Source organism: Phacochoerus africanus, chromosome 3 (assembly GCF_016906955.1).
Source record: "Phacochoerus africanus isolate WHEZ1 chromosome 3, ROS_Pafr_v1, whole genome shotgun sequence".
In the NCBI taxonomy this organism is placed as follows: domain Eukaryota; kingdom Metazoa; phylum Chordata; class Mammalia; order Artiodactyla; family Suidae; genus Phacochoerus; species Phacochoerus africanus.
Window position 1 is genome coordinate 187,047,047 of NC_062546.1, and position 12,967 is coordinate 187,060,013.

At 59.2% G+C, this 12,967-nt stretch overlaps 1 protein-coding gene across 10 annotated transcripts; it reads left to right on the forward strand.

The window, feature by feature from the left end:
- Positions 1 to 53: 53 nt before the first annotated feature.
- GMPPA (GDP-mannose pyrophosphorylase A) lies at positions 54 to 11,416 on the forward strand. 10 transcript variants are annotated; one of them, XR_007134091.1, is made up of 15 exons: positions 73 to 418; positions 977 to 1,037; positions 1,143 to 1,240; positions 2,405 to 2,508; positions 2,769 to 2,955; positions 3,307 to 3,366; positions 4,932 to 5,062; positions 5,731 to 5,745; positions 6,107 to 6,241; positions 6,367 to 6,464; positions 6,612 to 6,658; positions 6,869 to 6,961; positions 7,060 to 7,228; positions 7,523 to 7,800; positions 11,286 to 11,416. XR_007134091.1 is itself a non-coding variant. In XM_047773595.1 (14 exons), exons 2-14 carry the CDS (start codon positions 998 to 1,000, stop codon positions 7,621 to 7,623), a joined length of 1,278 nt encoding a protein of 425 aa, XP_047629551.1. In that variant the 5' UTR covers positions 73 to 418; positions 977 to 997; the 3' UTR covers positions 7,624 to 7,812. The 10 variants fall into 10 exon arrangements, 9 of the variants coding, with proteins under 9 accessions (XP_047629548.1, XP_047629549.1, XP_047629547.1 ...); XM_047773595.1 differs by lacking the exon at positions 11,286 to 11,416 and having other exon boundaries at positions 7,523 to 7,812; XM_047773592.1 differs by lacking the exons at positions 7,523 to 7,800; positions 11,286 to 11,416 and having other exon boundaries at positions 54 to 132; positions 7,060 to 7,502.
- The last annotated feature ends 1,551 nt before the right edge of the window (positions 11,417 to 12,967 follow it).

The following is a 12,967-nucleotide window of genomic DNA, read 5'->3' on the forward strand; positions in this document are numbered from 1 at the left end:
GAAAGCGAGGAACTATTAGAAACTACAATTCCCAGAAGACTTCGCGAAGGAGTTCTCGCGAGTTGCGAGAAGACACGTGCGCGGAAGGAGCAAGCAGTAGCGGGCCACAAATCTGGCAAAAGAGAGCTAGTGGTAAAGAGAGCTGGTGGAGGGGTGGTGTAAGGGGTAGAGGGCCGGGCACGGCCGGCTGACAGAGCGACTCTGCTCGCTCTCCGCACTTCCGCTGTGCTGGGTCCCACAACTCCTCGCTACGCGAGGCTAGGGCGTTTGTTAGACATAGTCAGTTGTGGGGTTCAGAGGGTCAGCAGTCAGTCCAGAGATTCAGTACTTGTCACTTTCGGTACTCAGGGAGTTGGTAGGTTCGGTGTTTGGGATGCCAAAGAAATCCGTCTTTTGATTCAGAGGTCATCATCTAGAGGTTAGTTTTAGGTTTCAGGGATTTTTGCTGGGATTTGGGATGCATCAGATGTGGATCAGCGTTAGTTCAGTACTTAGGATTCATTCTTAGGGTTGTAGTTAAATATTTGGAACTCAGCTTCAGTATTCATGGTTCACAATTGGGGTTCAGGGCTTAACATCTAGAAGGAGGATGCAGTAATGGGGACTCTGTGGGTTTGGGTTTACAGGGTGGTTTTTTTTGAGATTTGGGATCTGAGAAGGCATATCTTGCTGAGTTTCTGAGGTTGCTGAATTTGTGGCCAGAGGGAAGTCTGTTAGGGGTCAAATGGGGTGTGAATTTCAGAATTTGGTGGGATCACTGTGGGATTTGAAGGCCAGCTGGAATCTGGGTGGGATTTGAGATTTGTGGGACTTATGAGTTGATGTGTCCAGGGCAGGGCTGTGCAGGAACTTCGGATTTACAACCTTGGAGAGGACTAAAGGTTGCCGTTTGGGGTTTGGGGTTTGGTTGGGGTGTGAGTCTGGTTCCCGGATTGGGGTGTGAGATCTGAGCCTGACTTCTTTGTTGGGATTTGAGGTTTAGGTAGCAATCGACATCATGCTGAAAGCTGTGATCCTGATTGGAGGCCCCCAAAAGGGTGAGGAGCTAGGGGAATGGGGGGAGGAGGTTGGGCTGGAGTGGTTGTTGGGGTGGGGGCAGAGGGAGAAAGGAAGCTGAAATTTGCTTCTTTCTTCTCTCCCAGGGACTCGCTTCAGGCCTCTGTCTTTTGAGGTGCCCAAACCCCTGTTTCCTGTGGCGGGGGTCCCTATGATTCAGCACCACATTGAGGCTTGTGCCCAGGTAATGCCAGAGGCTTCCCTCTCCCACCTCCCTTCCTGCTCATCTTCATGCCATATAGTCCCCTTTCCCAGCTGTAACCTTCCCATGAGGCATAACTTCAGGGACCGCCATTTACAAATGACAGTGTGAATGGCGCCCCCAGGAGTTGTGCAGTGCAACTGCCCTGCTGTCTCCCCCTAACCTGGTCTCTCACCTGGCTGTGTGCTTAGATTTCACTCCTGTTTTTAAAGCATGGACTGTGAGATCAGGCAGGAACTTAAGAGACAGTTTAACACTGTAGCTTAATGATAGCAAAGCACAGAACTCATACCCTCGCTCACCGTGGAGCTAATTTCTTTGTCATTTTTGGTATTGGGACAGGCAAGGTTTCATTTGAATCCAGTCTCTGCCTGCTCTAAACACTTGAGCTAATTTCCCACCCTTTTTGAGTCTTAGTTTTCCTTATTTGTAAAATGGGAGTGATGATGAGACTTCCTGTTGTGGCTCAGTGGTAACGAACCCGACTAGCATCCATGAGGACGCAGGTTCAATCCCTGGCCTCGCTCAGTGGGTTAAAGGATCCAGCATTGCCGTGAGCTGTGGTGTGGATCGCAGAGGCGGCTCAGATCCCACATTGCTGTGGCTCTGGTGAAGGCTGGCAGCTGCATCTCCGATTCGACCCCTAGCCTGGGAACTTCCATATGCCGCAGCTGTGGCCCTAAAAAGCAATAAAATGGGAGTAATTCGACCTGCTTTGTGGGGTGGCGAAGCTTGCAATGATGTTTGTAAAGTGCCTTGTACAAGTAGGCACGTGATAAATGGTATCCTCCCCTCAAACTAGATTGACAGATAATCGATATGGGAAGGTGCGATGAATGGATGCTTACTTAACACGGCTTGGTAATCAAAAATCTTTCCTAGTGTGAGTCCCAATTCAGATATGAGGGGACAGGGGGTAACAGTAATAAAACAGTAAAAGATCGGGGGCGGAGACGTCCTCCAACTTCCTCATTTATTGTCCAGAGGGAAAAACAGGCCAGAGTGGTAGAGTGAGTCCCCAGGGGCCCCACAGCTGAGAACGAAACTGTGGTCACCAGACTTCTGGGCCAGGACCAGGGACTTCTCCCTCCTGTCATTCCCTTCTATTGGGTATTTTCCTCTCCCAACCTCTTCCCTTGTCCCCAGGTCCCTGGGATGCAGGAGATCCTGCTCATTGGCTTCTACCAACCTGATGAGCCCCTTACCCGGTTCCTAGAAGCAGCGCAGCAGGAGTTTAACCTTCCAATCAGGTGTTTGTGGGCACGTGATGTATGGGGGTCGGGGGCAGTGCCCTAAACCTGGGATCTCAGGGGTGGGGTTGAGTCAGTTTGCTGGACTGCACCCGCACACACTAGGAGGGTCCTTTTTGGGGTCTCTGAATCCCTGAGGGTATTGAGTTTCTCTGTGGGCCTTGGACAGGTGTACCCCTGGGAGCAGGAGGAGTTAGGTGCCCAGGCTTGTGCCATCTCCTCTGATCTCACTGAGCTGGCCTGGGGGGCCCTGGGGACAGGTACCTGCAGGAATTTGCTCCCCTGGGCACAGGCGGTGGTCTCTACCATTTCCGGGACCAGATCCTGGCTGGAAGCCCCGAGGCCTTCTTTGTGCTCAACGCTGATGTCTGCTCCGACTTCCCCTTGAGCGCCATGCTGGATGCCCACAGACACCGGCCTCACCCCTTCTTGCTCCTTGGCACCACGGTGAGGGGCCCAGGAGGGCTGGAGGATGCAGAGGGGGTGATCCAGGGAGGTTTCTGGAATGAGAGTGTTGGGGGAGGCAGGGGCAGCAGAGGGTGGAGGTGGTGTGGAGTGGAACCAGGGCTGGAATGAGCTAGAAGCCCCAGCAGTGGTGGAGGTGGCAGTGGAGACCGAGAGCCCTTTGGCTGCTCAGCAGTGGGGAGCTGGGCACAGCTGTCAGTTCTCACCCTTGCTGAAGGCCTGTCCGTGGCAGAGCTGCGTGCCAGGTGCCACAGAGGAGGGAAAGAAAAAGAGAAAACAGACCTCGCTGCCCTGAAGTTGGCAGGTCACCGTCTCAGTGTGTCTGTTTTTCAGGCTAACAGGACACAATCCCTCAACTACGGCTGCATCGTAGAGAATCCACAAACGCATGAGGTGAGAGCAGAGGGGCTAGCTGGGCACTTCCTCTGTGTATCGTCATTCCCCAATCCCTCTGTTCTAGAAAGTGCTGGAACACTTTGGGGTGGGCCCATCTTGTCAAACAGTTGCAGCTGTTCATCGTATATCCCTTCTAGAGAGATTGGTGAGACTGAAGGGGTAACAGTTAATGTCTGTGGGTGTGGTGCTCCGGTAGATATGTGATCAGGGCGCTATGGGAGCACAAAAGGAGGCCCAGCCCGACCTTGCATGGGCGGGGATGGGGGGCTCCCTAGACAAGGCAGGCTCTGAGCTGGGTTTTCAATTATTCTAGATGAGGGGGACAGGAAGGCATTGAAGGTAGAGGGAACAGCATGTGCAAAGGCCCGGAGACAGGAAACAGCATAGCACCTTGATAATCACAGAGGTCAGAGCATAATCAGCAAGGCAGAGGGTCTCTGTCCCTGTTTGTGCAAAGCTTCCTGCCCCTAAGCGTAACTGACTTCCATGCACCCCTTTTATTTGTTCAAGCTTTAGTATTAAAAACACATATAGGGAGTTCCCTTCGTGGATCAGCGGTTAACAAATCCGACTAGGAGCCATGAGGTTGCGGGTTCGATCCCTTGCCTCGCTCAGTGGGTTAAGGATCCGGTGTTGCGGTGAGCAGTGTTGCAGGTCACAGATGCGGCTCAGATCCTACATTGTTGTGGCTCTGGTGTAGGCTGGCAGCTACAGCTCCAATTGGACCTCTAGCCTGGGAACCTTCATATGCTGCCAATGTGGCCCTAAAAAGCAAAAACAAACATGTAAACAAGAGTTCCCATTGTGGTGCAGTGGAAATGAACCTTACTAGTATCTGTGAGGACGCAGATTCGATCCCCAGCCTCAGTGGGTTAAGGATCTGGGGTTGCCACAAACTGCGGCAGTGGTTGCAGATGTGGCTTGGATCTGGCATTGCTGTGGCTGTGGTGTAGGCTGGCAGCTGTAGTTACGATAATGACCCCTAACCTGGGAATTTCCATATGTCGCACCTGCAGCCCTTAAAAAAAAAATGAAACAAAGCAATACATATAAACACACACATACACACACATGAATTTTATTTTGAAGTTTTGTGCTAGGCACTAGCTAGGTGTGAAAGAAATAGAGCCAAAGGGCACTCCCTGCTTCTCAGGAACCTCGCACGAGTGGGAGAGACAGTCAAAAACCAACCATCACAAATGATAGAAGTGCTGCTGGTGAGGGGTGGCCAGAGGTCCAGGGTGCCCAGACCTGAGACACCGTCTCTTGGGCAGACAGGAGTGGACCCACAGAGGAAGTGCTAGTGCCAAAGCTGAGTCTTCCAGCTGAAGAGATGGGAACGGGCACTCCAGGCGCATGTGTGCAATAGCACGGAGTTGAGTGTGGAAGGGCTGGGAGGCAGGGAGAGGAGAGGCATGAAGTTCAGACTTCGCTCGAAGGTGAAGGCCAGTAGCAAGATGCAGTGTGCATTCCAGAAAGACCACCCCAGCAGCAGGGAGGACCTGGAGGCCAGAGGGTCTGAGGGGGTGGCGGCAGTGGCCTCTCCTGCACGTTGTCCTCAGGTCCTGCACTATGTGGAGAAACCCAGCACGTTTGTCAGTGACATCATCAACTGTGGCATCTACCTCTTTTCCCCAGAAGCCCTGAAGCCCCTCGGGGAAGTCTTCCAGCGTAATCAGCAGGATGGGCAACTGTGAGGCAGGCTCCGTGGCCCTGGGACCCCACGTGCCCCCAGCCACAGGACCCCCCACCCCCACCCCCCACCCGAGTCCCTGCAGGCTCCGTCTCCACCCGATCACCTTCCTTCTCCTCGCCACTTGTCATCTCCAGCCGAGCCTCCCGGTCCCGCCCCTCCTAACCTCATTCTGTCCCTCTTCCTTATCCATCCCAGTTCCTCTTCTGTCACCACCTGCCCACTCCCCTTCTGGTCCATTTCTCTCCAGCCCCGAGTGTCCCAGAGATGTCTTTCAGAACAGACGGCAACACACACACTTGGGTGCACACGGGCCTGGGTGCAGACACACACACACACACACACACACACACACACACACTCACTCACTAATTCACTCAGGCTGAGGCTTCCCTGGGAGCCCAGTGCCCCTGAGCCCTGCTTGCCACAAGCCACAGTCCAGGGGTGGTCCTCCTAGACCTGGGACTTGTCCTCTTCTGTGGACCCCTGCCTCCACCCCCTCCTCCCCTGCCCGTCTCCCCATCTCATGCCTCATTCCCTCATCGCCATCTTCTCACTCCCAGCCATCTCTCTGCTTCTCTCTCCATCTCTCTGTCTGTTTCTGCTGAGCTGGCATCTCCACCATCTCTCTCTCCCTCTCTTTCTGTGACTGTCTCTGCCCTCACCAGCTGCCTTCCTCTGGGGTGAGTCTGTCTGTGTTTCATTCCATCCAGTGAGAGGGAGGGTGAGCAGAGGCGGGGCTCAGAGGAGTGGATGCGGGGTGGGAGAGGTTGGGGGAAGCCAGGTCCGGTCGAGCTCCTTCTGGATGTGGGGCAGGGTGGGCAGCAGGTCTGTGCCTGGGGCTCCCCTGGGATGGCACCCCAGCCCCAGGAGGAGGGGGATGATGTGGGTGAGGGTGGGAGGAGAACTTCCTGGGACGAGCATCCCTTGGGAGCGGATTTGACCAGACCTGGCGAGGCAGTGGGATGCCCTCTGGTTCCTATGCTCCAGAGCCTGTGAGGCCCAGCTGGGTAGCTGATGTCAGCATCCCTTCCTCTCTGCCAGGGAGGACTCTTCAGTCTTGTGGCCAGGGGCAGGGACCATCCGCCTGGAGCAGGATGTGTTCGCAGCCCTGGCTGGGCAGGGCCAGATCTACGTGCACCTCACCGATGGTATCTGGAGCCAGATCAAGTCCGCGGGGTATGGGAGGGGCTTCTGATGATGGGGTGGTTGGGTGGCAGGGGGTGGGGCAGAGGGTAAGGTTTTGGGGTGGTGGCCACAGGCCCCACTGGCCCCTGAGTTGCATTCCATTTTGTGGCCCCCAGCTCAGCCCTCTACGCCTCTCGCCTCTATCTGAGCCAGTACCAGCTCACTCACCCAGAACGCCTGGCCAAGCACACCCCAGGGGGTCCACGGATTCGAGGTACCCATGCTGCCCCGGTTCCTAACTTTTGCCCCTCAGCCCAGCCCTTCTAGGCTCTGAGCCATGACCCCTGACCTCAGTCCCCAGCCTCCCTGAATGAGGTGTGGTTTGGGGAATTTGCCCTCAGATCTTCTCTTCTGCTTCTAGGAAATGTTTACATCCACCCGACAGCTAAGGTGGCCCCATCGGCTGTGGTAAGCCGTGGGCCAGCCCTGGGGAGGAAGGGTGGCTGTCAGGATGGGTGGGCCGACGCAGATACCCCCTGAGCTCAGAGGGCCGGTCCCTCCACTTTGTCACAGCCTGTCCTGATAGCAGGTCCCTTTCCCCTTACCTGTTCTAGGAAGGGAGTAGATTTGGGGCCCTGCAAGGCTTCCCGAGGCACATGGTTCTTCTCTTCTCCACAGCTGGGCCCCAACGTCTCCATCGGAGAGGGGGTGACTGTGGGCGAGGGTGTGCGGCTCCGAGAGAGCATTGTCCTCCATGGGGCCACGCTGCAGGTAGGCACCGTGACACACAGCAGGGCGTGGTGTCCCAAGTGGCTGAGGGGAGGGGCCAAGCCCGCGAGCTCTGCACCTCCCATCATCCTGTTTGGCAGGAGCACACGTGTGTCCTACACAGCATCGTAGGCTGGGGCAGCACGGTGGGGCGCTGGGCCCGCGTGGAAGGTACCCCCAATGACCCCAATCCCAACGACCCCCGAGCCCACATGGACAGTGAGAGCCTCTTCAAGGATGGGAAGCTTCTGCCCGCTATCACCATCCTAGGTACGCGTCCCAGGGCCCTAGGCGGGGAGAAACCTCCACAGGTGGTGATGGCTGTGCCCTATGGGAGCATGTGTTGCGTGTGCATGTGCGTGTGTGTGTTTAGTCTTTAGAAAACATTTACCAAGTGCCTGCCATGCGCCAGGTCCCGTGTGAGTCACTGGGGGCAGGAGGCCAGGGCACAGATGGGCAGGGAAGGATCCCTCCCGGATGGCGGTGGCCCCCAGCTCTTGGCCCCTCGCCTTCCCCCCCTCTCCTCCCCATGGCCTCCCCCTGCTGCCCTCGTCCACGCTGCAGGCTGCCGCGTCCGGATCCCTGCTGAGGTGCTCATCCTGAACTCGATTGTTCTGCCACACAAGGAGCTGAGCCGCAGCTTCACCAACCAGATCATCCTCTGAAGGGGCTGCCAGGAGGCCCCCCCCCGCCTTCCTCTCCTGTCCGCACCCCTTGAGGCTTCTGCCTGCAAGGCCAGCCTCTGTCCAGGAGGGACTGGAGGAAGCCAGGCAGGCTCTTCACATCGTGGGGAGCAACATGGGTGGCCGGGGGCCTCCCTCGCCACTCCCTAATAAACCTGGGTGAGCCTTGGAGCCAGCGCGGACTCCGCTTGTGCCTGGGCTGGGGGTGAGGGGGGAAGGGGGGCAGCTGAGTCAGGCCCCCCCACATTAGCATTTAAATTGGAGTCGTTGCTGCGGGCTCATGAATAATGAATCTGGAGCCCTGGTATATCTCCCCCTCCCACTGCCTCAGCCTCGCGTGCTGCTCTGGAGGAAGGCCCTCCGGGCTCCCAGCCCGCTGGCCCCCACCTTCACCCCTACCCCAGCGCCACTTCCCAGTTCCTCTTCACTGGGCCTGGCTCAGGCTCTGGAGGGGAAGGATTTCGGTCGGGTGGTGGGATGCGGGCAGCAGGCGCAGGGGTTGGGAGCCGTGGGCCCGAGGTGGCATCGCCTGGCACCCACTCTCCTGGGTTCCTGCCGAGCCCCGGCCCCGGCCCTTTTTCTGCTTTGCCAACTCCATCTGCTCCCAGCCTGGCTTGGCGAGGTGGGGGTTTCTTCCCCACTTGAGGCCTGGTGTGTGTCTCCTACTTCCCTGGCAGGAAGGGTGGGCCTGCGCCAGTACCTTTACCTGTAGAGGCGCACACTCCTGTTCTGGGAGGGGAGGGACCCTGGCCCCTTCCCACCACCCTGGCTCTGCCCTTTGCGGAGAGAGGTGGAGTGAGGTCCTAGTTTTGCTTCTACATTCCTGAAGCCCCAGGGAAACCCAGCCATCTCTCGTGTTTGCCCATGACCCCCATGTGGCCCTTCTGGCACCCCCCTTTCTCCAGCTGTGGGTGCGGAGCTTAGCTGCCAGATGAGCTGGTAATGATCGTAATCTGCTAATTGAGAGGAATCTAATTACCCGGAGAGAATGGGGGGTAGGGCGTGGGTGGGAGGAAGGAGGGGGTCCTGGCAGCAGGCAGGGGTGGCAGGCAGCAGGGTGCCGGGGCCGGCTCTCAGCACCAGGGGCTGGGACAGGGCCCAGGATTTCAGAGCCTCAGAGCTGGGCCTTTAGGAAGGTGCGCTTTCTCAGGAGCTGGGCCAGGGGCAACCGCCCACCTGTAAGCCCCGTAGGCTGTGTCCGAGCGCACGTGAAGGGACCTGGTGTTGTAGCCTGCCCTACACCCGCCTTGACTCAGCCCCTCTCCTGGTTCTCATTCCTGGTTCCTCCAGCCCATATCTGTCACCTCTGTGTGGGGTCCACAGGGACCTTCAGATGCCTACTCTGGGCCTGGGGTCAGTCCCCTAAGGGGAGGGCTGGGAAAGGAGCGGGCCACAGGGCCAGGAGCTGGGTCCCTTCCTCTCCCTCCACCCCACCCCCAGTCGTGACCCTTCTGTTCCGAGTGGTTGGCAGAGGCCATGGCAGCTTCATCATAAATATGATAATTTAATTATTTTCTCAGCAAAACACCGTGAAATCCAATAAGTCTGTGTCAGGCCCTGGCCCCCGAGACCCCCCTCCTGGGCTCAGTGGGGGTGGGAACAGGCGCTGGAAGGGGACAGGGTCACTGTTGCAAGTGGAGGGGGGCTGGTGAACCTGAGGTCTCTAGCGTGCCCCCTCTCCTCCCCCCGAGAGGGAGTCACTGTTGTATGTGTGCTCAGGTAGACAGGGGTCTAAGGAGAGAAGCTGTGAGCCCCCCCTCCTCTCCAGCCTAGTCTGCCACAGGAGGGGCCAGCACCCCTCTACTTTGGGGGGCACCCTGCCTCTGGAGGCGAGGGTCCCGGAAGCCCCCTTCACCACCCCTGGGACCTCACTGGCCCTGTAGGGGTAGGAGGGTGCTGGCCCCGCAAGAACGGAGGGAACCGGGGTGGGAAGTGGGGATGAGGGGGGAGGGATGCGGGGGAGGGGTGCGTTCCTGCCATTAGCGCTTTTTTTCGGTTTCCATAAAAAGATTATTCTGTAAAATCAGCGAGGGGGAGCGAGCTGGGGGCCGGGGAGCGGGGTGGGTCCCTGGCACCAAGCTGGGTGGGGCAACAGAGGAGAGCTGGGGACAGGGACCAGCCTGGAGAGAAATTTGGATGGGCTTCAGGAGCCAGCCACAGGGAGAGGCCGAGCCAAGAACACAGATTGGGGGGAGGCTGGCCAGGATGGGGTGGGGCGGGGGCAGGGCCCACGTCTCCCTCCCACCCGGGCCTCATTCCACCCCCATCTCCATCCCCTCCCCCTGGCACTTAGCAGCCATTATCGGGGGAGCAGATTGCAGCCCCCTCCCCCTCTCCGGGAAGCAGGCACAGCTGGGGCCCCGCCACATCTGCCGCATCAGCACGGAGCACAGCTGGGTGTGCCCAGAGCCGAGCTCCCTAAAACATGAAGTGGGGGGCAGGGGCCAAGGAGAGCACAGACCCCTGAGACAGACACACTGACACCTTTGCCAACAGACAGAGACTCCTCGAGGCGAAGTTACACCCACCACCACACGCTCCCTCGTGTGCAGAGACAGGAGAACTGACAAACATGCAATTACTCTGCCCCGCCTCCCACCCCCGCCCCTTCCTCCTCCTCCCCTTCCTTCCCTCTGGGCTCCCCTCCACCCCCATGGCCGTCTCCAAACCACCCCTCGGCTCCCGTCTGGAGGGAGCAGAGGCTTCGCCCTCCCCCAGCGCCCCCGTCCGGGAGGCTTGGAGGACAGGAGGGCAGGGTGGTGGGGAGGGGCATCTGGGTCCGAGGCTTGAACCTGGGGAAGCCGACACCCTCCCCACAAAGAAACCCTCCAAAACACTGGTCCTTGTCACCCTGGACGTGATGAGGTCTCCATCCCAGGGTGGGCTGGCTGGGCACCCTTGGCTGTTGTCAAGGTCCCCATGACACTCTGTTCCTCGGGCCGCCTCGAGGAGGCACTGCGTGTCCCGCACATCCAAGTTCTAGACAGAGCTCAGCGGCTTCCAGGGCCGGCCCCTGCCACTCCCCTCCATCCCGCAGCAATCCACCTGTGCCCTCCTCTCGGCAAGGCACCCCCTCCACTTAGCTCTGCTACCCGGACTGGTATGGGGCTCCGTCAGTGGCGGAAAAGTCCCCTTCCTCGGCAGAGATGGTCAGGAATCCCTTCTCTCCCCCCTCTTTCCCAGGCGACGACCACCATTGGCCTCTAATTAAATCCTGCCCCCCCTCTCCTTGGCCTGAGTATCTTGCCCTCAACCCTCGCCTCCCTGCCTCCCCTACCCCATGTCCCTGCCTCCCCCGCCCCTGCCCCTCGGAGCTTTAATCCCTCCTGCTGCTGTGCCGCCTTATCTGCTCCCAGCAGCTTTTGCTGCTGCAAAGCCCTCTCCCCCTCCTTCCCTGAATCTTCTTCCCCCCAGCTCTCTCTTCGCTCGGACCAGCACCCCCCCATCTCTGCCTCTCAGGCCCCCGTGATGACTCCTGGCTGACACTGGATCTGTATACCCCAATGCCCTTTGCCCTCTCCAGCCTCAGCCACCTGCCCACCACGTCCACATTTGCCTCTTCCCATCCCAACCCTCCCCCACAGCCCCACAGACTTGGTACCACTTCTGACCAGCTGAGATTTTTCATCTTCTCCCTTTCACAGCCTCCCTCCCTAGTGTCTCCAGCTGCCCCTCGATCTTGGACCTGGTCCCCTTCAATATTAGTGACCCACCGCCTCGGCTTGGGCATCCCTGAAACGAGACGCAGGGTCGTGAGTACCAGCCACAGGAAAGGGGTCAGGGCTGTGCTGGCCCCGCCCCAGGACCGGGCTGGGGGCGCAGAGTGTGGGCGGGCGGTGGGGGCAGGGCCTGGCGGCAGGACGCTAACCCTCTTCAGTTGCCTCAGATCACGTCCAGGCCTCCCCACCCCCCTCGCTGGGACTCTCATTAACCGCTTCTCCTGCCTCGTCCGCGGCATAAATAACCCAGATAAATCAGCCGCCGTCCGCCCCCCGCCCCTCGGCCCCCGCACAGCCCGTTTGTCACCGCTGCTCGCTCACCAGCCTGGCCTGGCCCAGTCCCGGCCTCCGCCCCCCCATCCGTGTCCCTTCCACCCACTTCTGTCCCACACTGGCTCACGCCTTGTTCCGCACCAGAGCCAGGCCTGGGACAGGTGTCTGGGCTGGGGCGGGTGGCCAGGGGGTGTACTCTGGGAACAGGGGCGGCTGGGGACTCTCCCTAGGAAAATGCTATCTAAGAGATGGGGGGTGGGTCGCGTCATTGACAAATGGGGCCACCCAGGCAAGAAGTCTGAGTCTCACAAATGGTGGGAAGGGGCAAATGCTGCTCAGTTTGGGGGTCCCTGCCCGGCAAAGAGGTAACCCAAGAGCTTGGGTGCTGGATTGGCCTTGGAGGCTCCTTTGAACTGCTCCCCCCACCCCCCAGCTGGATTCCAGGCGGTCTCTGAAACTACCTATTGGAGCAATTTGTGCAAATAAAACCTCCATGCCCCCTGCCAGGTGCTCCTGCCCTCCCTCCCCTCTGCCCTCCCCCATTCCCCCTGCCCTGCCCTGCCCTATCGGCTCTACAGATGCCATTCGAATCTCTACTTCTCAGTCTGTCCACCATTTTTGCTGTCAGGGAGCCTGGTTCTGCCCCCCTGGGGGGTGAAGGACTGGACTGGGAACAAACCTGGGGAATGTGGACAACTGGAGGACAGAGGGTTCCCCCCCCCCACCGAGCCTGCACCCTGATTCCCACCCCCGGAGTCCTTGGCAACCCCTCCTCCTTTGCTCACACCCCACTCGGGTCCTCGCCAGCCACACTTGGCCCTGATGCTCACTGCAGGGGGCAGTTGGTCCCTTGGGAGTGGGTGGGGGAAGCGGGGAAGAGCTGGGGGAGCTGGGGCGCAGGGCTGGGGGTGGGGGTGGGGAAGAAGCTGGGCTGGGCCCCAGGGACCAGCTGGGCAATGAGCCGGGGAAGCAGCCGGGAGGCTAAATGAGGGAGATTATCACCCAACTGCAGCCGGGCAGAGAGGGAGGCAGGCAGGGAAGCGGGGAGAGGGCGGGGAGAAAGGACGGGGGCCAGAGGGGAAGGGGGTGTTAAGGGATGGGAGGGCGGTGCACAAACACAGAAGAGGCCTGGAGGAGTCGGGGGCGGGGGGCAAGGGATGGGCTCAAAGGACTTGTGGTTGGTTGCGGGGGGGGGGGGGGGGGGACCTCCCGCTGGAGTCTGGGAGACTGTATGATGGGGACTCGGGGACAATTGGAAGCAGCTGGCTGTGGGGCAGTGGGGGGCGGTGCATGCAGCTAACTGCTGTTCCACTTCCCAGTGGCCTGGAACTCCC